This window comes from Microtus oregoni, unplaced genomic scaffold (assembly GCF_018167655.1).
Source record: "Microtus oregoni isolate MIOR12 unplaced genomic scaffold, Mior012 000006F_ref0000085, whole genome shotgun sequence".
NCBI classification, from domain to species: domain Eukaryota; kingdom Metazoa; phylum Chordata; class Mammalia; order Rodentia; family Cricetidae; genus Microtus; species Microtus oregoni.
In genome coordinates this window covers 2,957,292-2,982,247 of record NW_024543065.1, presented here as the reverse complement: position 1 = coordinate 2,982,247, position 24,956 = coordinate 2,957,292, and the positions used below count along the sequence as shown (strand labels likewise).

Genomic DNA, 24,956 nt, shown 5'->3' with positions numbered 1-24,956 from the left:
CAAAATTGAAAAGCCAAACAGTGGTTTGATGCCATAAAAGACTTTGGATAGAGCCCTAATTCTTTTTTTTTCTAATTTATTTTCTTTTTTTATTGATTTTTATTGAGCTCTACATTTTCTCTGCTTTTCTCCCTGCCTCTCCCCTCCCCACTTCAACCCTCCCTCAAGGTCGCCGTGCTCCCAATTTACTACGGCGATCTTGTCTTTTTCTATTTCCCATGTAGATTAGATCCATGTATGTCTCTCTTAGGGTCCTCATTGTTGTCTAAGTTCTCTGGGATTGTGATTTGTGGGCTGGTTTCCTTTGCTTTATGTTTAAAAACCACTTATGAGTGAGTACATATAATAATTGTTTTTCTGTGTCTGGGTTACCTCACTCAAAATGATGTTTTCTACCTCCATCCAATTTTCTGCAAAATTCAAGATGTTGTTATTTTTTCTGCTGTGTAGTACTCCATTGTGTAAATGTATCACATTTTCCTTATCCATTCTTTGGTTGAGAGGCATTTAGGTTGTTTCCAAGTTCTGGGTATGCTATGAACATAGTTGAGCACATGTCCTTGTGGCACAATTGAGCATCCTTTGTATATATACCCAAAAGTGGTATTACTGGATCTTGAGGAAGGTTGTTTCCTAATTTTCTGAGAAATCACCACACTGACATCCAAACGAGCTTGCATTTCCACTAGCAATGCAGAAGTGTTTCCTTTACCCCACAGCCTCTCCAGAATAAGTTGTTATCAGTGTTTTTGATCTTGGCCATTATGACAGATATAAGATGGAATCTCAGAGTTTTTTTGATTTGCATTTCTCTGATGACTAAGGATGTTGAACATCTCCTTGAGTGTCTTTCAGCCATTTTAGATTCCTCTGTTGAGAGTTCTCTGTTTAGGTATGTATTCCATTTTTTATTGGATTATTTGTTCTTTTGATAACCAATTTCTTGAGTTTTTTGTGTATTTTGGAGATCAGACCTTTGTCTGATGTGGGGTTCATGAAGATCTTTTCCCATTCTGTAGGCTGTCATTTTGTCTTATTGACCATGTTCTTTGCTTAACAGAAGCTTTTCAGTTTCAAGAGGTCTCATTTATTAATTGTTTCTCTCAGTGTCTGTGCTGCTGGGGTTATATTTAGGAAGTGGTTCCCTGTGCCAATGTGTTCAAGTATACTTCCCACTTTCTCTTCTATAAGGTTCAGCATGGCTGGCTTTATGTTGAGGTCTTTGATCCATTTGGATTTGAGCTTTGTGCATGGTGATAGATATGGGTCTATTTTCATTCTTCTACATGTTAGTATCCAGTTATGCCAGCACCACTTGTTAAATATGCTTTCTTTTTTTCCATTTGATATCTTTTGCTTCTTTATCAAAGATCAGGTGTTCAAAGATATGTGGTTTGATATCCAGGTCTTCTATTCCGTTCCATTCATCCTCCTGTCTGTTCTTATGCCAATACCAGACTGTTTTCAGTACTGTAGCTCTGTAGTGGAGTTTAAAGTCAGGAATTGTGATGCCTCCAGAAGTTCTTTTATTGTACAAGATTGTTTTAGCTATCTTGGTTTTTTTTTGCGTTTCCATTTGAAGTTGAGTACTGTTCTTTCAAGGTCTGTGAAGAATTTTGCTGAGATTTTAATGGGCATTACATTGAATCTGTATATTGTTCTTGGTAAGATTACCATTTTTAGTATGTTAATTCTACCTACCCAAGAGCATGGGAGATCTTTCCACCTTCCGGTGTCTTCTTCAATTTCTTTCTTCAAAGATTTAAAGTTCTTCTCATACAAACCTTCCACTTGTTTGGTTAGAGTTGTTCCAAGATATTTTATGGTATTTGTGGGTATTGTGAAGGGTGATATTTCTCTGATTTCTGTCCCAGCCCTTTTATCATCTTTGTACAAGAGGACTATTGATTTTTTGAGTCAATCTTGTATCCTGCTACATTACTGAAAGTGTTTATGAGTTGTAGAAGTTCCTTGGTAGAATTTTTGAGGTCAGTTATGTAAACTATCTTATCATCAGCAAATAGTGAGAGTCTGACTTCTTCTTTTTTGATTTTTATCCCCTTGATCTACTTTTGGTGTCTTATTCCTCTAGCTAGGACCTCAAGAACTATATTTACTAGATATGGAGAGAGTGGACAACCTTGTCTTGTTCCTGATAACAGTGGGATTGCTGGGAGTTTTTTTCCATTTAGTTTGATGTTGGCTGTTGGCTTGCTATATATTTCCTTTTTTATGTTTAGGTATGTTCCTTGTATCCCTGCTATCTCCAAGACCTTTAGCATGAAGGGATGTTGTATTTTGTCGAAAGCTTTTTCGGCATCTAATCAAATGATCATGTGGTTTTTTATTTTTCAGTTTGTTTATATGGTGGATTACATTGACAGATTTTCATATGTTGAACCATCCCTGCTTCTTTGGGATGAAGCCGACTTAATCATGGTGGATGATGGTTAGCCCTGTTTCTTATGTAGCCATTTCCAGTCTCTTGTTTCCCTCAAGAGTCAAGTCAGCATGGCTTGAAAAGTCCTAGTGACATGTACTTGTAAAATGGGAATTTTGCTGAATTGTCTTTTGTAAGTAACTAATATAAGACAGACAGAAAATTCTGTCACAGGGTAGTCCCCTAGCCTTTTACTCAGAGTACAGTAACAGGACGACACCCTTGTCATATTTAAGAAAATGTTTAGAGTTGCAAAGTTTCATGTCTTTATGTGAACCTTCCAAACAAGAATCTGTACATTAAAAAGATTCAATATTCTTTGTACACAAATTTTGGTGGTATAACATCCATGAACCATGTCTACGGTTAAGCTTGTATGATCATTGTGGGTCATTTTGTGCATCTACAGTGTGGGTCCTCTCCACGGGGAATTGCATTTTGTCTACAGTGACTGGGTGTGTTCGATATTCATGAGTTGCACAGCTTGGAATCACAGACTCACCATGAGGATGTCTTCGGGCTGCTCACTAGCCCATTTCCCCAGAAAACGCATGAGAATCTCATGTTACTTTTGTCTGGGTCTTTATTCCTCAAACATTTTTGGACTCTCGGTTACTCTTAATGGCTTTTCATTTAATATTTGTTTTTAATGGAAATACAGTGCTCAAAGCCAAATATTATGCTTTAAAAGTTTAAAATATGTTTCTACCTTCTTTAAAAAAAAAAGTGAGATGCATGACTCCTGAACACTCTCAAGAATTAGGTTGATTTTAAAAGATCCCAAGAAGAGTTAAGGGAATATTATAAAAGAAAATGGCAAGCAAGGGGTTTTGTTTTTAAAATGATAAAAAAAACACATTAATAAGACATGGAAAAATTGGTGCTACAAACAATACAAGAAATGAAAAAGAAAAGATAAGGAATAAAGACTTCTAACAAGGTCCATCTCTGCTCTTGACATTCGTTTGTGTGTGTAGAGTTCAAAGTCACCCCAGGAAGACATGTTTGTGAAGGGCAGACCTGCTGCTCCCCAGGATTCTTTGTTCTGTTCCTCTCACTTTTGCCTATTGTCTCTCAGTTCTGCTTTCCATGTGATGTCTGTGCCAAAAGGGGTTCCTGGGTGGCATTCGGGAGCAATGCTTCTCAAATGTTAATGTGTGTGTGAGAATAACCAAGGAATCCATCAACATGCAGAGGCTTTGTGTTTGTGGATGTGTATGACTGTGCAACCCTGCGTGTGCATGTGTGTGCACTCACAAATGTGTGGAGGCTAGACGAGGACTTCCGGTGTCTGGCTTCATCACTCGTCACTTTACTACTCTGAAAAGGAGGTCCTTTCTGACTATACAGCCAAGCTGCCTGTAGTCATCCTCTTCCCATCTACCACAGCACTGAGACTATATGACTAGACATGGCCACCCGTGACTTTTTATGTGGGTGATGGAGACCCAAGTTCAGGTCCTTGTGCTTGTGTAGCAGAGCACTTACCCACCCAATCTCTCCAGTAATTCTCTCAACACACACTGTCCTTTTCTACCTGAGCTTATGAACATGTCAATCATTTTTCATACTTTATGCAGACTTCTACCTTTTCAATCCCTTACTGTTTCCAGAATGGACCACCCCAGTAATATCCACAGCTCGGGTCTTTGTTTCTTTAGACTTCTGAGTTCTCATGAGAAGTATGAACTTCCAAAGGGTCTTACTTTAAGGAGAGATGAGCTGGGCTTTTCAGCTTTCTAATAGATAATATAGTCAAAAACATAGTCAAAATCTGACCTTAGGGAAATTGTCAGCACGATTTCTTTGTTGTTATTTTTGTTGTTTTGAGACAGGGTCTCACTGACCTCAAACTTGTGATCCCCCTGCCTCAGCTTCCCAAGTGCTGAGATTACAGAGTGAATCACCACTCTCGGCCAAGTCTGTCTTAAACTTTTAAAATAATAATATTAAATTTTACAGCACACTTCCAATTTTCAAATCGCTCATTTTTAAACTGTTTAAATTCTTAAAAGATCACTGTGTGATGGATAAGGTGTTTACTGCTCTCACACCATAAAACATTAAATCTGAGGTCAAACTCAATGGTAAGTACAGTCTGAAACCCAGCTTTGTAAACCTGAGATAAGTGGTCCTAGGGTTTATAGGAACTTTACAGAGTTCATTCTTGTTCTCCTTGGTTTGGTTTGGAGGTTTTGTTGTTTGCTTTTGTTTCTTTTTCCAGTAGAAACTCAAATATAAAATTATGGCAAGTTTCTTCTCCTACCATTTATAGTATTTCACAATCAAAAATTATGAAAAGGCGACAGCAATAGGAAGCCTGGGTCTCAGGACTGAGAAGTGTTCCTGGGAGGAATGCCGGTCCACTGCAGCAGCAAGGAAGAGGCAGGGGAAAAACGTATGTCTTCTGCTGCTTTGACCTCTGCCCCGACTCTGGTATAGGCTCCTCTGCTGTTGGAAATACGTCAGACAGACGGCAAACTCAGCACTGGCTCCGTTTCCTAAATGGGGAGAGAGAGGCCTGACTTCTGCTAGAACTCTGATACCCGCTTCTACCAGCATCTCAGCCGCAGAGCCCAGCAGCTCTCAGTGCCTAAGACAAGACCCAGGGGCAGCACAGGTTCCCCTGTCGCTGCATGACCGAATAGTGAACAACTGACAAAGTAGAACTTAGGCACCTGTTATGACAAACTCCGAATCTGTTGGCCTGACCCCATCTCCTTCCTCTCCCTCATCTCTCCTTGTCTCATCGTGCCCACTTTCCTCCCTGTCCATGTGACAATGGAAATCTGTGCTGCCTTGTATGGTTGCTCTGTAGACCAGCTCCTTCCCTTACCTGCTGGCATTGGTCCTTGAGATTAGCTAAGGCCAAAGCTGTTACATTTCTATGTCTCTCGAAGGGCACTGTAAATTGTTTGAGCTTCTTCGACTTGGGCTATATTAAACAAAGTTAAAAGACCTGTGTCTCCTGCCTTGCTCATTCTGGATTGCATCTGAATCGCAGTTGTGAAACCAGAGTGGCCAGAAGGTCTGGGCTGGAGGTCAGAAGAAGTTTACAGATTCATATTTGTGCTGGATTGACGAAGAACAAAGTATGGAATAAAACAGACCCCTCGAACACAGAAGGATAATTAATGGATGATGAAGGACAGTAAGGACATAAATTAATTTCAAATTCATCTCTGTGGGGTTGTCACTAAAACAAAGTTTTAGAAGAATCTGCTAATAGACCCAATAGAAAAAGAAAGGCAACAAATATGTTTCTGCAAGACAAAAATGTATTCTACAGTGTATTGAAATGTTTAAATAGTTAGTTTCCATTTAAAATGACATAAAATAGATATACTATAATAATTTATAAGAGAGCATCCACCATCTACATAATATTCTCACAACTTTCAGAACATAAAAAATTCTAACAGTTCAATTTAATTCCAGGATTAAAGTAATTATGTATTTTGTACATGTCACCGTATCTGCTCTTGGGGTTATCAATTTCCTTCCTTTATATAAGCTGCACACATACAACAAAGTTTTTAAAGTCAAATTCAGTTCTCTTTGGAACAAGCTCTTTTCTTTGTTCCTTTCTTCCTTCGTGTGTGTGTGTGTGTTTTTAGGTATGTAAGTGCCTGTGCATATGGCAGACAGAGATCCACATCAGGTTTCTTCTTCTATCCCTTTTCTGCCTTTTTGTTGGTGGTGGTATTGTTGTTTAGAGACAGGCTTCTTCTCTCCCCTTATTGGCTAGACTGACTGCTAGCAGCCTCAGAGATCTGCCTGCCTCTGCCATAGCACTAAGGTTATAGATGCACTCCACTACAAGCCAGTTTTTCCAAGAGCGGTGAAGACCCATGCATCCTGATGCTGACCCAGCCAAGTACCTTATCCCCTGAGCCAGTCTCGCCAGTCCGGTCTGACTTGGAGAATTCACATCTCACAAAAAGAAAAGCGTTTTCCATTTACTGGCATGCTAGACAGGCTCCCAACAAGTTTCTATATCAAAACTTCCTGTCTGCAGCACTTTAATCCCCGATAGCAACATTTGTGAGAATTCTCCCAAAGACGAGGCTTTGTTTCACAAGTCTTGCGAGTACAGGACACCCCAGCCGTTTTCCCAAGCCCAGTGACCCAGACTTCTGGATTCCATTGTATCCCGGGGTCAATGACAGTCACTGAGGAAGGAAATCACAGCTTCACAGGCGTGATCCTCTAAGGTAACTATTTGAAAGACCAGAGACCTCTCAGCCTGAGATTAGTTACAAGACGTGACCAAACCACCTTTCTGAGGAGCGGTGAGGCTGCAAGCTTTTGGTCCCTGAGTGCGCAAGAGGCTCATCCTGCTCTCCTGAGCTGCTGCCGAGCCAAAAATCTCCCGAGCCAAGCTCTCACGCAAGATTTCCTGTACTTCCTGTCTCCGTGTGAGCCAGAAATACCCTGAGAACGACCTTTCTGGGGTAATTCTTGCACTTCTGCTCTGGGATGAAGATAATCCCATATGGGGGGGGGTATTTTTAAATTGTGAAAACATTTTAGACACATAGATATTCAAATGAAGTAGGTTCCCCCTTTGGGATGAAAATTGAAAACGATACTTGTTTGGCCCTAACTCCTTCTCTTATAGGAAACACTCTTATCCAGTGATCCAACATTTTGTAACTTCTCTGGAATATTTTTACAAAGAGATATGTGGAGTAGTCTAAGAGAAATGTATACTCTTGGCTTTTATAAACAGTCGTGTTCAAGAAACATACGAGGAAGAGCTGTGTTTTTAATACATTAGCATCTGTGATATATCGTTATCATATATTTGTTTTCTTTGTTCTTAACCCCTTTGTTTCAAGGGTCAGGATATCCTGACGCTAAGTACTCTTGCAAAATAAGTGAACAAAAATAAAAATAGTCAAACACTTGGGAAACCCTTGAGTTGCTAAGACAGGGAAGTTTGTGACTGAGGAGTGTCTTTAAGACATTATCCAAGTGGAGGTGTGGGGAGTGGGAGGAGGAGAGGAACTGTGGTTGGTATGTAAAATGAATGAGAGAAAAAGAAAGAGAGAGAGAACATTATTTAGAAAGTATGGTATGGAATGCAACAGCCTAGATGTTAACAGAGCCCTCTGATTCCAGAGATCCTCAATGCCCCCAGTCCAATGGAGGTGTCAGGTAAGAATCGAGAGAGTTGTCAAGCTAGGGAGATGAGACCCTTTTATCTCAACAGAGAGGATTAAAGACAGAAATCTTGCAGATAAAGTGGATCACCGGTTTTTGCTCATTACATTGCATGGATATGTAGTTATAGAAAAACTGCAATATTTTAATAATGAAATTCTAAGAAAAACATTGTCTCAAATGTGTATTACACACATTCACACTCTCACAGAGGGTTTTAGGCCTTTTTTCATCTACTAAGAAAGAAAGCAGGTGTATAGTATACTTTTTCATCTAGAAGGAAAGGGGGGGGGAATCTCTTAATTCATTTTGAAAAACCAGACCTAATAGCCATAGTTTTGGAAGAAGAATGTTGACAAAATTACAGTAAGCGTTACTGCTTTCAACTTCCAAAACAGAACGAAGTGAGAGCGTAGCAATGACAACAAAGCGCTCTGCAATGGTCTTTCTCCTCGCCCCCAAATCTCCTCCATGCCCCCCGAAAGAAACATCAAGTGATTGTGTGATCCACCAGCCAGAGGAATGTAGAATGAGCAGGAGCAACAGCTTGTACATCAGCAAAATAAGGGCCAAGCAAAACAAAGGCCTTTGCAACGCGGAGACACCGAGCTCCAAGGAAGATAGGATTGTTACAAGGTCTTTCAGGAAAGCAGGGGCTTTCTGTGTGAACATGCGAGTTCAAATTGTTCCTACAAACCCAATTTACTGGCAAAAATGCCCAGCATAATACCACCCCACTTTCGCTTATGTCCAGAGCCTTTCACATAAGCGACAGGGGGTATCTCTGTTGTCGCTTTGGCTCTGACTCTCAGGGTCAGCCCCTTCATCTCTGAGCCTCAGGAAGCAAGAGGCTTGGCCCAGGGTTGTCCTCAATTCACCACTCTGGGGTGGGGACACAGTAGTCAGTGGCCCAGATATTAAGCCCACAGTGTGGTCTCTCTGAAAAGAATCATCCATACTTGCTTTTCCAGGTCATTTATGACCCCCTACCAACACCCTTTAAAACGATGACTACCCTTTGAAAATGGGTTTTTAACCACCCCAGCCACGTGTCCAGGCTAAACAGACACCCCTGCGCCTATGCATAAGGACCTTGATACTTTCCTAATCCACTTTTTTTTTTTCCAGTTAGCTTTGGAATGTGATTCGATGTTATTTCCTTCCAGCTGAAGGGCAGCTGAGGTTACAAAGGGATTTGACTAATAGACCAAAAACCCGGTTAGTTTGCAGAGAACTTTGACAGCAAAGTGGGTGGGGTGTGGAAAAAGGAAGAAGAGTGTTTGAACTGTCTTCCGTAAGATCAAGCCACCCCCAACCCGCGCAGGCACAGCGGACAGACAAGGCAGGCCCCCCACCAGGCCCTCCAGAGAGAAGCGACTGCAGACGATTTCTGGCAGAACTCAGCTTCCACGTTTGGCTGAAAGCTCCTTGGGATTTGCAGAACCAGAGTCAGGGAAGCTTCTAGGCTTCTTGTGCCATAGGGCTTGACCCCTCACCTGGCACTTCCAGATAACTAGCCTGTGAGGGGCCCCTCGGAGCGTCACGCAAAGCGGAGCCCCACATCTTCGCTTGAAGTCTTTCGTGGCTAAGCCACTTGACAAACTTGACAAGCAGCAAAAAAAGCTCGTAGAAAACGAACGGAACAGGAGGAAGAAGAGGGGAAGTGAAGGCTGAAGCCTCGATGGCTTCTCTTCCCCTCCCCGCTGTCGTTCCAGCTGTAGCCTGGGATTAATTAAGTGTTGTGAATTCAGTGCCTGAGAGAGAAGGGGAAAAATGAACTGTATCTCTAAGGAAGGAAGGAGTTCAGAGACGGTTTTTCAGCAGTGAGGAACCTTAGGCGGTGCATCGGTCTCGTCTCGTCGCCACTGTTTTTGTGCAGGGGCTGAGAAAGCCAGAGAGGCTGTGCCAGGCTGGAGGAGACTTGTCTTTCCAAGGCTGGAGAGGATTTCACGCGGGTTTGCTTGCAGCTGCCCGGGAAGAAATTCCCCTCTGGTGGCAGCAGCCGCAGCAGCAGCGGCGGCGGCGGCGGCAGCGGTGGCGGCGGCGGCAGCAGCAACGGCGGCAGCCCTACCTCCTCTTCTGGGGCACAAGGCAGAATGCCTGTGCTAGAGCGGTACTTCCACTCGGCAGAACTAGGCAGGAGGTGGACGGCCCCAGAAGGTGTGCTGCCCTCCACCCTAGGCAGCAGGTCGGGGTGCCAGCAGGGGCCGCTGCCCTGGGACTTGCCAGAGATGATCAGGATGGTAAAGCTGGTTTGGAAGTCCAAAAGTGAACTGCAGGCAACCAAGCCGAGAGGCATTCTGGAAAATGAAGATGCTTTCCACGGCTTCCCAGGTAAACTGGCAGTGGGGTGCAGAAGGCAACTTAGCCAGGTCCCATCACTCTGGGTCCCCTTCCTGAGTCAAGGAAGGAAGGCAAGTTGTATGGACAGGGTTCAAGGGCTGAGTTACAAATGTTTACCCTATTGGAAAAGCGTCTTAAAGTTGAGTGATGATATGCTGGAAAAGGGTTAGAATGGAAACCAACAAACCTGCTTATGGAGTCTGCTTGCTGCAGGCTTGTCCAGGTCAAATTTTGAGTTTCAGACCCCAAGGGGAGAGTGTGCAATTGGATCCACTGTCATGTCTGTCCTACCCCTAACATTTCTTGTCCATAGTTAGAATTGTCTCTCCAGCACAGTGTTTCCCTTGAGTTGTGTCCTGCACTTCTTTCTGTAAAGTAAAAATGTAGCCTCCGAATTTTAACGATGCAACTTATGCAGTGTGTGTATCATGATCCCAGAACGGAGTGTAGTCTGCATGTTTTGTTCGATCCCTGCAAGTTGACAAAGTAGCCGGCCTCAGTTTCCTCTTTGACAAGTGATGAATACCTCTACAGAGATGACGAAAACTCTCAGGTCATCTACAAGTGTGGAGATGATGAGTCAGAAGGGCTTTATTCACGTCGTAAGAATGTGCTGTTTGGGATGGGATAGTCAGTCGGACCTTCGCTGCCCTTCTAATGGGGAGTGGGAGTCGAGGGGGCTACAGAGATGCCATGGGACTCTGTAAAAGACAAATACCACAACTGATGGCTCGGTGCTGCCTTCCTCTGGGGAATCTGCTGATGGGGGTTTACTCGAGAACACATATGAGTGTGCTTGTGCCTTTTAAGACCTAGCCATGCCTCTGCAGTGGAACCCTAACATGCCATCCCCGATGAGAGATAGGGCAGATGGAAAAGACTGACCAAAAATCATCTCCCTTTTTCTCCTGGGAATGGGCTGAGCATAAAAACGCCCCTGATTTTGTTTCAAATAACTTACGGCAGAAGGTTTTGTTGTTGGTGTCTTATGCTAAGTTGCCTAATAATTTATAAAGAATATTATTAAAAAGTAATGCGGGGGAGGTGTCTGAGAAAGAAAACCCAAGGTTGTTCTTTGGTAAACAATGAGTATTTGAGCACTTAGGACAGAGAAGCGAAGCACTCAGCCTGAGGTTTGTGCGGCATTTGCAAGATGGAAGCCAATGGAAATGGGTCTTGGTCAGAAGAAGTGAGGTAATGGGAAAGTCATTCATATTTCATGGGAGCAGGGCAAGGGAGAGAAAGCCACCTAGGCAGAAAAGGCAAGCATGGCACTCCAACTGCCCTTACCCTTGGTTTGTGTCATTAACTGAGATGATTCAAATTCGTATTTCAAAGGGCACCCTTTCATAAAACTCAGCCATCGCTCATCAGTGTGTCTGCGGGGAAAGGCATGCGTGGTTCTTGACACGCCATGTGAGCAGGGTCTGACTCCTAAAAAGCTACCATCCTGAGCAAGCGGAGTTTGTAACTTTGAGTCTTAGTCGTTTGAATTTTTCTGGCTGTTCAGAAAGAAGTTGAGCCTCTCAGTGCTCTCCACTGTTTCCTCCCTTGCTGCTTGCCATGAGAAGTGTCCAGCTGAGCCCTGGAGAGAAAGCAGCATCCATCCCTATCCTCACCTGGCCTGAATGGGGGGGGGGGGGCTCTACGTAAGCACCCTCCCTCTGAAAGTCTGTCTGCTTTACCTGCCTCCCCATTTTCTCGGGGGTGGAAAAGTCTCACGGTTTCAGATGTGAGCCCAAACCCTCTTATCCATCAACACAAGGTCAAGATGATGGACCCGGAGATGAGTGGCATTCACCTTCCAAGCTGTCTGCTGCCTCGGGTTCTCTGCAAAGACATCATTTCCACCATTGGATCACAGCAGCGAAGGCTTGGGTTGTTCTTAGCTGCATATGGGAAATGGGGGAGATAGGCAAGAGAACAGAAAAACAAACAAAACTACACGACTCTCTCTCTCTCTCTCTCTCTCTCTCTCTCTCTCTCTCGCTCTCATTCCACACTTAACCTCACACTCCGCAGTCAATTTAAACTTGACAATATTGTTAAGCAGCTCTTCTCATCAAGTGATGCCTGCCTTCAAGCCTTGCCCCGTGCGTAGAAAGTCTTTCTTTGGTTCAGTCAACTGAGAGTGTTCTACTCAAAGTACAAGATCCAGTTCAAGCAACCCTGCCTACCCCCACCCCCACATCTTCCCAGATAGCAACTTTACTTCAGTGTTTAATATGTTACACACAGCATTTTGCCTTGCTATTACAGAAAACAGGGGAACTAAATACTATAAATTCTGTGTCTATTTGGACTGCCTGTAATAACAGATGAGTAGGTCTCAATGTTTAAAAGACACGAAACTGTGGAAATTCTGAATCACACCCATGGTCACTTTATAGGGCTCTCCAGAGAAGTGCCACCAGCTCCTAACGTGTTTAATGCAACCTTCAGAAGCCCCAGGAGTCCTTCTCCCTTGTGAAGGGCATCAATGTTCACATTTATGCTTCTTTAGACAATATTAGAACTCTATTCTTTACAAGTGAATTGGAAAAAAATATTTGAGATGTTTTCTTAGGTTAAGAAGGAAAGAAAAGCTGAGAATACATAAGAACATGCACGCGTGAGACATCTAAGATGAAGTACACAAAAGGGCAAGCCACAGGAAGCAGGAGAGGGCAGGGAGGTGCCAGGGAGGGTACAGGTCAGCATGCCCTGGGTGGTTAGTCCAGGCAGCAGGCTGGAGGGAACTTTCATAAGATATGGGATGCACGGCTGTGTGGGGAGCGACCCTAAGCTGAGAATTGCCCAAAGCAAGAATAGCGATTGAATAACCCAACTGAGAAGGTCACTGCAGCTTGCTGACTTACACCTTGTCGTTTCATCATGGTAACACTTCTATCTTTTTCCCCCTTTCTTGAAAGTCATCCCTGTGTTTTAGAAATAAGGCAAGTAGGTCAGAAAGGCTCAATGTTTGCTCCACAGCCCCACCCGGAGCATGTTCCTAATAGTTTAACTGAGTCACAAAACTGTTACATGATCAGAGCAGATGGGTGTTCAGATTCGCACTCGAGGGGAGATGTGTCCTTAGTTACCTGGTGATGGGGCAAACATGAGAACTCAGGATTCAAAATCTCGATCAAACAAACAAGTAACTGTCTCATTTGAAGTAAGTCAGTGCTGTGTCTTCTCAGCATTTTCCTACTATTTGGAGGGCATTAACTTTAGGTGGAAGCCTCAAGTACTGGGAAGGTGCAAAGAATGGTTCTTGTTGGTTCTTAAAGCTTAAAGCGCAACCTATAGAGCAGACACTAAGACATGAGTGAGGGTGGGTGGGATAGTAGGGGTGAGAGGTGAACCAGTGGTGGGTACTAGTGCTAGGGGTGGAAATACTCATAGAATCTTGATTCTAACCACCAGCCAGTTTAAATTCAGATCCTGCCAGCAGGACCTGTTCTTACTTGAGTAAATAATTTTACTTTGATATTCAATCACAGATCTGCAAACTCTTCATCCACTTACCTTTCCTTTTGATGTGTTTAGTCTAAACTGTATATTGTATTTTTCCTTATTTATTAAGTCTGTTCTCCTTTCAATAGCCTAAGGCTTCAGAAAAATACGAAAAAATATATATATATGAGATAAAATAAAGAAAAGTATAAAATGAAGAACACAACCATTTCCCTTTAGTTCTTACTTGTCATGTCCTTCAAGGAGAATACAAATATCAGAAATGTGCTTTATACTCTGAATATCAAATGTCAGACAAGAAAATCTGCAAAAGATTCTAATTCCAGAACTCTAAAATTTAAATTGACACTTAAAGTACCATTTTAAAAAAATCTCTGAAGTAGCAAGCATGGCATAAATTAGGTTGAAGAGTGAACATTTTGATCATTATAATTCACGAAGAATTTATTGGATGCCTGGTGTATACCACGGGTTGTGCTAGACAACACGGACTGGGTGATGAATCAAAGGTTTAATGAGGGAAGAATGGCAGTGCACTTATGAATCTGAGCTCTGTCTGCAGACTCAGTGTGCAAACAAACCCTTGCTGGTTTAAACTTCTCTGTCCACTCAAAAGATTGACTGGAAATCTGGTGAAATAAAACACACTCCTAAAAATTCATATGCACTTTTCAAATGCCCAACGTGTCTTAATGACTTCATTCAAAACAGAACAAATTGCTTTGAGAAAAGAATTAATTAGCCTCAACAGGGGATATACTGATATTAATTCAGGGCGTTTCTCCAAGGCTACTGCCTGTAGACATTAGCCTATTAGCCTACATTCAGTCTGTGGCTTTACTGAATGACGTCACTGGTGAGGCCATCCCTCCTTTAAATGGAACATGAAAGCGCGAATCAAAACCAAAAGACAAGCCAGGCATGATGGATCATACTGTGATTTCAGCACTTGAAAGCAGAGACAGGAGAATTACTATGAGTTCAAGGCCATCCTGGGCCACACAAGTTTCAGACCAACCTGAATTACAGAATGAGACCTTGTCTCACAAGATAGATAGATAGATAGATGGATAGATAGATGTAAATAAATATTTAAAAGAAAAAAGTTCTCACTTTGAACCAAACATATGTTTTTCTGAATGATAAACACCCAAATGTAAGACTATTTTCCCCAGTTCCATAATTCCAGTTGGTTCCAAGTTTTTGAGAGAAGCTCAGGGGACAGACTATATGTATCAAACTGAGATTTAAACCTGTGTAAATCCTGCATACACACTGATGGGATGTGTGATCTTGGGCAAATTAACTGCATGGTATCTCAGTTTCTCTTCTACAAAAGGGAATAATATATGAATATATTCTTCATGTAAGGTTATTGAGAGGATTAAATGAGCTAATGCCTCTAAATTAGTCTAGAACAACCTTAAATCAGCAGTTCTCAACCTGGGTTTTGGGAGTCACATATCAGATATTTACATTATGATCCATAACAGTAGAAAAGTTATAGTTATGAGGTAGTAATGTAATAATTTTATGATTGAAGTCACCACAACATGAAGAGCTGTATTAATGGGTCATAGCCTTAAGACGGCTGAAAACCACTGCCCTAAATTCTACTCTGTTCTTAGTAAATGGTGAATATAACATGTGCACGCTGACGTTCTCTCCTTGATGCCCACCCTCATGCCCTCTCCTCCCTCCACTCAGTCACAGGGCCTTGGTCCAGCCCCATGAGTTCTAGCTGGAATCTTTCTGTTGCCTGTGACAACAATACATTTCCCACATCTCCTCTTCCCACTCTGATTTAGGTCACCTGTGTTAAGACCATAGTTTCTGCACTCCTCTTCAAAATCCTCCAGCGATTTTTCCAGTGTCTTCAAAGAAAAATCTAGACCCTTTCATTCTGCATGGAGCTCTCCATTCTAGGGAATTGCCTCTCTTTCCCAGGTTTGGTTGTTGTTGATGGCCTCCGAGCTCTCCGCTTAGTGGAGACAAACAACCCACTGTCTCCTCTCTGCCTTCCACTCACTGCCCCTCAGCCTTAGGACGACATCCTTCCAAGTTCCCAGTTTCTCCCATTCTCTGAGATTATATCCACATCCTGGGCCCTTCAGAAAGCCCTCCTAAGATTAGTGAACCAAAATATGGTTGGCCTTCTAGAGTTGTGGGTTTTGCACATGGGGATTCAGAGGACTCATGATAATAATAACAGAAACACATCTATACAGAACACAGACAGACTCTTTTGTCATCCCTTAAACAGTCATGTGATGGCTATTTATACTTTGTTCCAGTATTGAGATTATATATGAGCTGGAAATGGTCTGAAGAATGGAGGATGGTGTGCATAAGCCATGTGACAATACTTCGCCATTTTACCCAGAGACTGGATATACATGGGTTTTGGTACCCACATGAAGTCCTAGAACCCATTCATGTGAATAACCAATGCTGTCTGTGGGCCTGCCTCACCCAGATGATCACAGAAGTTTGTCATGTTTATTTCACAGAGAAAACACTTTATTTTGTTATCGTTGGTGTACGTCTGCTTCCTCCCCTCCTTGAGTCCCTTTCTTTGACAGTCTGGAGAACATCCTATTTTCTTTGTATTCTCCCTACCATATTTTTCTTGTCAGCCACTCAATACGTTTTGATATGCGAGAAATCTTATCAGAAGGAATAAAATCATTTACAAGCTGGCATTAAGTGCATGGCTGAGTACTTCTTCGCCAAGAACAGATAATTCAAAAAACATGAATTCGAGTTCTTCCTTTGAGCGGAATCTCTTTTAATATCCTATTCTTGCGAAGGATCGGGATTAGTCATTATAGCTTTTAAAAGAAAAAGAATACACAAGAGTGAATTTCCAAATTCGAAACTAATGTGCGATGATACTTTGTTCTCCAAGAGACATTGTAATTCACTGATAATTACAAATTTTAACCACAGATGCACATAAGTTCTGGGCACACTTTTAGACTTCTCAAGTAACTGCTATGTTTAGGTATCTTGTGGTACTGGACGTAAAGTTTCCAAAGCTGTTTTGGTTTGGGCTTTGCTTTTGTTTGTTTGTTTGTTTGTTTGTTTGTTTGTTTTTACAAGTGACCCTCAGCATATTCCCCAACATGGTTTCAAAGACAGGAAGTGCACTGTCAGTGTTTACCTGGCCCTACCAATGAGTGAGCTTTGGAGGCTGCTGAAGGGTGCTCTCCTGCACTCCGCTCTTTGCCTGGATCAGTCTCATTTCCTCTCCCATCTCCCTTCTTCCTTTCCACAAGCCCAGCTTAATGGCATTGGAGCACTGACTTTCACATCGGACTCATCTCTCAAAGGAAAACATTGGCAGTGTGGTCACAGAAACACCAAAAGCTCCTCCATAGTTTTTGACTCCCAGAAGCAACTGAGAGAGTGTGCTTTGTTCTAGTGTGTCCCATCCACTGCCATTGGCTGTCAGTGCACTTCACAATAAACAGGATCCATCTCCCCCCCCCCCACGGTGAAAACAGCAGGGAAGGCGCACAGGCAGTACCAGTGATTAGTCTACGATCTTACAGCGTTCTTCCTTCCCCACTGCTCCGACTCGGCATTTTCATCATTTCTCTCTGGAACTGACACCAGCTCCGAAGATGCTGAGAGACCATTCCAAGAGAAGAGTGTCCTACCTTTTACCTCTACCCCAAATTTCCGCAAACTACAAGAATTTCAAACGCTCCCTTCAAAGTGTGTCTCAAGCAAGGCATGTCTGGAATATCTTGAGTGTTTTGCTCTTTTATCAGGGACACTCGGGTTCTGAGGGAGCTTTAGAGCTTGCAGATCCCATCTTATCATTACTGACATGATAACACTTAAAATCAGCTCATATACAATTAAAAAAATATTTGACAAAGATGAAGTAGGAACTAGAGGTAGACGGCCCTGAGTCCAAGGGACAGAGCTTAATGCAGAAAAAGGAAGGGAAAGGGAGGAGAAGGGAGGGAAGGGAAGTAGATGGGAGGGGAAGGAGAGGGGAGAGGAGGAAAGGGAAGGAAAGTAAAGGAAAGGGAAGGGGAAGGGAGGGGAGGAGGGGAGAGAAAAGAAGAAGAAGAAAATAAAAAGGAAAGAAAGTGATAGAAAGGGAAAAATGAACAAAGTTCAACAGAGATTGGATGGTAATGCCTTGAACTTAGTAATAGAAACAGAGATAAAAGAGCCAAAATAAAACAAAATAAAGAGGATACGGTCCCTGGAAAAAGAGTATAAATGTTTGGTTTAGGTATTAAACAGAAAAAGTAAATAGTCACGAGGAAGGCAACAAGGTAGCCTATTTCTCTTTTCAACTGATCACAATGCACTAAAGCCGAGGAACAAGCTCCTCTTCCGTGTTTCCTTCCCTGAGTCTTTTTAGACGTCCCCAAGTACCTCACGTAACTGCTATACATCAGCGATAGGTTCTTCAGAAAACCCAAAGACATCTACAGGGCCTATGAATAATTTATTCAAAAAAATTCACAGAATTTGCTGAAGCAGCTGATTTTTAAGGGATGGGCAGAGACGTAGACACAGAGAGCCCTGGGAAGGAAGTGAGGTTGGATCGCTGCACAGCATGGGGTTCAAATAGAAGGAATGCAATCTGTACCACTCACAGAAACAAAAGTGAGGCCATCGTTGTCACAGACACACAACAAAGACTTCAGATCTCCGTACTCAAGTGTAGAATGAGGTGTAGCCTGTTTCTCTTTCTCGCCGGGTCGAACCTGGGTTAGTTCATCAGGTGTCGCACAAATTCTGAAGCCGTTCTCGAGCGTGCGTGGAAAATAGGAAATAGCCAGCTTTCTGATTAGTAGCATGGTGATCAGTCTCTCCTGATCAAATTATGATTTGTAAATGCATACTTTCACATACATGCACGCACGCACACATACGCACAAATGCACACACACACAATAATTACCACTTTCTCCCCTCAGTCTCTCCATGGCATTTCAGTCACCCCCACTGGATCTTTGGTACACAGCACAATATGTCCTAAGGCAAACGAGATAAATAAAGCTCACGACTGTCTAGCAAGAGATTTTTATCTCCACTCTACAATGATTGAGCTATCACTACTATGATATTATATTACTATGGACTGAACCCTATTCCTGAATGTTGCTTACTCAATATGCCTTCATTTACTTAGATTCCCAGGCTACGTGGAACCCAAACCGCCCCCTCGTACCTTTCTGACTGATTCCACATTACAAGGTGGGACTTTCTATCCAGCGCTCATTGAAATTGCGGTCATAACTATGCAGTATCTTGTACCCTGGTCAGGTCTGTAACATTTTCAACGTTTCAGCGTGTTCATTGGAAACTTCTGTACTCTGATTCCTCTGTTCTGTGACCTCTGAGCACAAGAAGCAATCATGACTGCCTCTTTCAGGATGGCTGATATGATGATTGCTGCCTCCTCCTCATATGCTAGATGCTAGAACACTGATTTCCTTTAAACAATGACCTATTCTTTTCTTGGATCTGTGGCTAGTTTCCTGTAGAAGGTATTCATGTAAGACAAACTGATGTACAATCAGGAGTTCTCCAAATGTGCAAGTTAGAAAGCAAATTCTTTCTGCCCTCGTTTAGATGGAAAGGCCCAATTACTTGTTTTGATGGCACAGGCATGGTAAAATGTAAATAAACATCACTGAATGAAAAAAAATTAGAGAGACTTTTAAATATTTCAAATCCTCCAAAATATGCAATGTCTTCTGAGAGCACAGAATGCAAAACAATGTTTTAATATCATATGCAAATATTTAGCCTCTTATAGAACACAATGGCCAAGAATCAAAGATGTACTCCCAACTTAGAAGAAACTGAGATCTAAAGTTAGTGGCTGGTTACTCAAGCCATTCAGAAAAGTCCAATTTCTCTTATAAAGCAATTTGACTGAATAATTATCTTTTGATAGCATGGTGCTATAATCCTGAAAACAGGCAGGAAAGAAGGAATTATGGCTTATTAGAGGATTAAACTACATAGGCAACTTGTGATATCAAAGTAGAATGACATATGTTTTGTAAAAGATAAACCAATTGTCTATGGAAACAAAATGAAGGGTCAGGAGCATTTTTCAACTAAATTTTAGTAGCTATCACATGTCAGATACTTTATTTGTTTTTTTAGGAAATTAAAACTCATGAACTAAGGACACTGAAGTAGATAGATAAATAGATAAATGAAAACATAGAGGAAGGGTGAAATATACAGATGTGATATATGGTTTGCTAGAGTGAAGATGGAAAATCTATGACAACTGTCGTCACATGAGGGAGTGATCAATCCTGTTTGTACAATGGGCAATAAGGATCAGAACAAAAGTCATTTTTCTGAGATGTTACCTAAGGTAGGTTATATATCTGCAAATGAAGAAGAGCTAGATCAAAGGAGGAAAAATAAAACAATAGGACTAGATGCCAGAAATGCTGGGGAATGACAAATTGCCACATACAGATTCTGTGAAGGATGGGATGTAGGGGAGATTAGCAAAACAGGAAGTTGGGCTGCCCATAGCTTGACCTGTCTTCCTAAGAAGTATCTCATACAGGCAACGAGGAGCATTTACATAATCTCAGTGGGATGTGAGGAGACAAATTCCCGAGTTATACCACTGTTGCAACAGTGGCCTGTGAAAAGCAAGGTTTGAGGTGGAGGGGTGCTAAGGAGTTTTTAACTGGTAAGTGTGACCTTCGGTGACCATTTTGGTAGATGTTGAGAAGTTTGACATGGTCAATATTTTGCCTTTTGTTCCCAAGCACTAATATTTTACAACACAACACACACACACACACACACACACACGCATGTGCACACGCACACAAGAAATACTGTCCAAATAATTTTGCTATGTGATAGACTCATCGTGAATGCCCGAGTTCTTGATTCTTCCACCGAGAGCTGAATGCTCATTTCCTCTTCAAATTCAAGACACTATTTGACTTTATTCCTCAAATCTAAGCAGAACCTGTTCCTCCTATCATATTTCTTGTCATATTTCTCCCCGTTTAAGGTTGCCATTTAAAGACAGTATTTTTTTTTTAAAGAACAATTCTTCGAAGGAAAGGTGCCACAGAATGGATGACAAAGTACACGGTAGGAGCAGGTCTAATGTTTTTCATGTATGAGTTAGAGAAGATGGTATACTTGTAAACACATGTGTGGGCTAGGTACGTCATGAAAACTAGACATTGACTGGCCGCCTTCCGGAGTCACCCAGGAAGACTTGTTCTATTCTGACTGGTATAGCTGTGTCTTTAAGGTGGTTTAAAAAAATCTCCACAAAGTGTCATAAGGTTCTTAGAAAGAAAATTAACACAAACTGAGAAAAGTTCAAGAAATGGTTAGGAATGAAGAGCGATCAACTAACTTGGATGCACAATTTGGAGTGGAGGGTGAAGGGGAAGAAAAGGATTTGCAAGGGACCAGCTGACATGTAGGCAGGAATACTTAGTTCTTGTAGAACTATTAAAAGTAAATAAGTGAAAATATATAGAGGTCTTTAAATTTCACAATGGACACGAGTCTTTAAAAGCATCTATTTAACTATTCTATTTAAAAGAAGGAAATTAAAAACCCACAGAGGTCACATAACATTCTCAGGGCTCCAGAACTGGCAACTCACTGCATAGGGCCAATTCAGTCTCTTAACAGCTCCACAAAGTATTGATAAAACTGTACTGTCAATATAGTCAAACCCCAGAAGAGTCTCAGGTCCAAAGTGGCTCACGGCCTCTCTAAATGTCATCTAATCCATCCTTTTCGTTGTCAATTACTGAATACCTCTGTGACTGCAAGTTGTGGCGTCTACCCATGAATGAGCAGAGAGCATTATGTGTGTACAGGCTGAGTATCAATAATATGAAACCCAGAAATGAGCACGGTATCACAAGAGGAAAATTCCACGCCTGCCATCATGTCACAGTCAAAAGGAAACTACACAAGAAAAAATATTATAAATTGACATTCATTCTATGTGTATAAGGACTATACGGAATGCAAATAAATTTCATGTTTAGACTTAGGTCCCCTCCCCAGAATGTGTCGTTCTGTGTTTGCCAAGTATTCCAAATGCATTCTTTTAATCTAAAATCTGAAACACTTATTCTCCTAAAAATTTCAGACAAGGAATACTCTAGTTCTCCATCTAAACATGCACATGTATTTATAGAAATAGAGAAAGAAGGAAAGAAAAATGTATTTTTTTTCTTTTCAAATAGATTGAGGATGGAACTCAGTGGTAGACTGCTTGCTTAGCATGCCTGGGGCCCCAGGTCCAATGCCTAGTACTGAAAATAAGAAGTCTGAATTAGGTTATCAAATGTCTTGGCACATCTCACTCCCGCATTTTTTGAAATTTTCCATCTAGACTGCTTGCCATATACTAATTGGGTAGCTATTCACCAGCTCACTATATCAGGGGTGAAATCACCAGGATTATAAGGGTAGGGGGGGTTAGATATAAGGAAAAAAGACTGGAGTATAATCTGTTGTTTCCTTGGCCATTATACGTCCTGCCCCCACTCCCTTGATAGTGCCGCTTCTTTCTACATTGCTACCTGGAAGCAGAGGTTCAGAAGTTTGGTCCAGACTAAACCAGAGTGTGATGGCTGGGGCAGTGTTGTTCTGGAGCTGATGAGAGGGCTCAGTCATTAAACAACTTCCCTTTCAAGCAAAAAGATCTCTCAAAAACCCATAGGAAAAAGCTGGGAGCCATGGTGCACACTTGTAAGCCCAGCACTGGGGAGGTAAAGACAGGTGGGTTCATGGGGCTCACTGGCCAGCAAAACCAGTTCATTTGATAAGTCCCTTGACCCTGTGAGAGACTCTGCTTCAGAAAATAGAAGAGGTATTCGTGGTTGATGAATGGTACCCAAGATTGTCCTCTGGCCCCTGTACAGCGCAAACATACACACATACCCAAAAATGTGAGTGTGTTAGTTTGTTTACCCATAAACCACTGTGGATTAGCTTCTTCGGGATCCTTGTGCAAACAGCCCTTAGTGTGTACCATGGGCTGTGGTCAATACTTCAGTAAAGGCTTAGCAACATTCAGACAAGATTTTTCAATCTGGAAAAGCCCATCCCTGACCACTTGTTTTTCTTTCTTGTTTCTCTAAGTTGTCTGTGGTCCTAAAGCAAAAAGGATAGCCTTTAGTGGGGACACTTTTCTCCTTCTTCCTTCTGAATCCCTCACCCTGTGCTGACGTTTGCTTAGCTGTCTACTGTACACCATGCCCAGCCCTCCTGCCACTCAAATAAACTAATAGTAACACAACCAAAGTGCCTTCTCCCGCTTCATGCACAATGTGCCTTGTTCTGCTTAAAAAAAAAAAATGAGTTACAATGAAACATTTTTTTGATGTTTAAAAAGAAACGGCATTGAGGGGCTAGCGGTAGTCAGAGCTTTCTGATGTTGTTCTTAATTATTTTTACTCATGCTCCCTGTACCCCTGGCTCTAGCCGAAGCAGAAACAGTGAAATGCCAAAAAAGATCCCACTCTCGAAGTATATTTGGCCTGACAGGAAACAGGAAATACCAGAAAAGATCACAAGAAAAGCTGTAATCCTAAGATTTCTAGCCTAATTCTTTTGACGTCAGCAGTTTGGATAAGTCAGATAAGCCATCGCAAGCATCCGCGGCTCCCGAGTGCCAACCCAAATACGCGAAGGGCATCTTCAACCCTTCGGAACTCTCGCCTTGTTGTTTAACCCCTGCTCTCCTCTTCCCCCAAGAAGCATATCCTGAAACTGTGAGTTATGGAGTTAGTGTCAACATTAAGGTATTCAAAGACATTACACAGAGCTTCTAAATTGGTCCTATGGCCAATTCGTCTTGCTTGGTGTATTATAAGCTCTGGATGGAACTGACTGTTTATAAGACATAAGAAAAGTCTGGTTCATCTCAAAAGGAGTTTGCTTCCTAAACTTTAGCTTTCCCAATCTTTCCAGTGAATCTGTGGCTATGAAACATGCCCCGTTAAAACGTTAAAAAGAGATATTACTAAACCCACGCTATTTAGTACCGTCTTTATTGTTTTCACCTCTCTTTGGCTGCTGCCCATCTTAATTCCCTAGCACAACAAATCAAAGGGCTGGCTAAATACTAATTAGGTGGATACTCTCTCCTCAACAGTGTCCTTAACTTCAGAACCAGAACTGTGGGACTCAACCATTATATAGGAAGGGCAGAAGCTTATGCATGGGCTATTCAAGTGATAAGGCAAGAGTTTAAATCAAGAGTTAATAAAGGGCTGGGAATGTTGCTCAAGGGAAACACGTTTTCCTAGTGTGTGTAACACTCTCCACTCGATCCCTAACATTGAAAATAAAAGGTCACGTGCAAATTTTAAATAAAAAAGGTCAAAAATAGAAACTATTTGCACCATATCTACCTAGTTCCAAAAATGGTCCTAAGCTTATATAAAAGCTCATGCAAAGTCATCAAAGTATCGTGGCAGGGTGTATCAAAGCCCTATAGAAAGGGGGAGGGAAGGCAAATAACTATGAGACGGAATTAAGGACAGCTGACATCTGAACTTCTTAGTAGGCAGGACAAAGGGGAGAGAGAAATGATGACAGCATCCATTATCCTCAGGAAGAAAAACATTTTTCCTGGCTTTGAGCGTGTGGAACAATTTTTGATAAGGGCTCTTTGTATGGTAATAGAGTGTGTCCTTCGAAGGAATGTGAGCAGATATTTAGGTGTGCCACTTCCCACCTGGCAAGAGTTTTATGGACCACGCAGTGCGGCTACTGAGAGAATGGTGACCCCAGGTTATGACTTTGGGCTGCTGTGACACATGGGTTCAAGACTGTGCGCATGATTTAGAAGAGACAAAAGGATTGCAACCATGTGCATCTGTAAAGTCAGAGTGTAGTCCCCCTGAATGCCCAACTCAGGGAGCTCTGTGAACCCCATTGTGGGCATACTTGACATAATTTTCAAAAAGAAAAACTCAGGCGGGAGAAAATGCCCTCGATAACTTTAAATTTTGCCTTTGATCTGTGGCAGAATTTAGCTGTATACATATGTTGTTAAGTCATTTACAGATGAGTCCTGAGTCTTTCCCTGGTACGCCACCTGATACTCTTTATCTTGAGGACAAGCATAGGGTCCTTGGCTTCACTGATATCTCCTCAGTACTGCAGATACTCAAAGTTCCGAGTAAACAGAACACACCGAAATGCATTTTTCTTGAGCCCATTTGTCATTAAACTTCGCCTAATACTCTGTTCAATTAAAAAACTATTAATAATTAATTTACCCAATGTTTCCTAAAACATTAGAAATAACGTATTGTGTAGACTAGAAGATAAATACTACACTGAGGGAAACACAGTAAGTATGGAAACAAGGAGACTTGTTTCTATGCAGCACATAAATGACCAGCAATTGGGTACTCAGGGCATCATGAGCTGTAGACCAAACATCTTTAACAGCCCCACTTCCACGTCAGCCTGCAGAGGAAGCACAGCAGTGTGGCATGGGCAAGGGGCGGGACTAATGAACCAGACTAACTACAGGAAG

The 24,956-nt window shown here is 42.0% G+C and overlaps 1 protein-coding gene across 2 annotated transcripts in view; it reads left to right on the top strand.

Annotated features, from left to right (window-relative positions):
- Pde7b (phosphodiesterase 7B) overlaps positions 1–24,956 on the top strand; it is a 319,693-nt gene that overhangs the window by 161,719 nt on the left and 133,018 nt on the right. Inside the window, exon 1 of one of the 2 annotated variants that reach the window (XM_041653887.1) lies at positions 9,033–9,940. The exons of the other annotated variant lie outside the window; for it this stretch is intronic. Coding sequence (XP_041509821.1) covers positions 9,703–9,940 — 238 coding nt within the window. The 5' untranslated portion in view covers positions 9,033–9,702. Of the gene's footprint in view, positions 1–9,032; positions 9,941–24,956 lie in introns of those variants that run through there. 2 annotated transcript variants of the gene reach the window in all.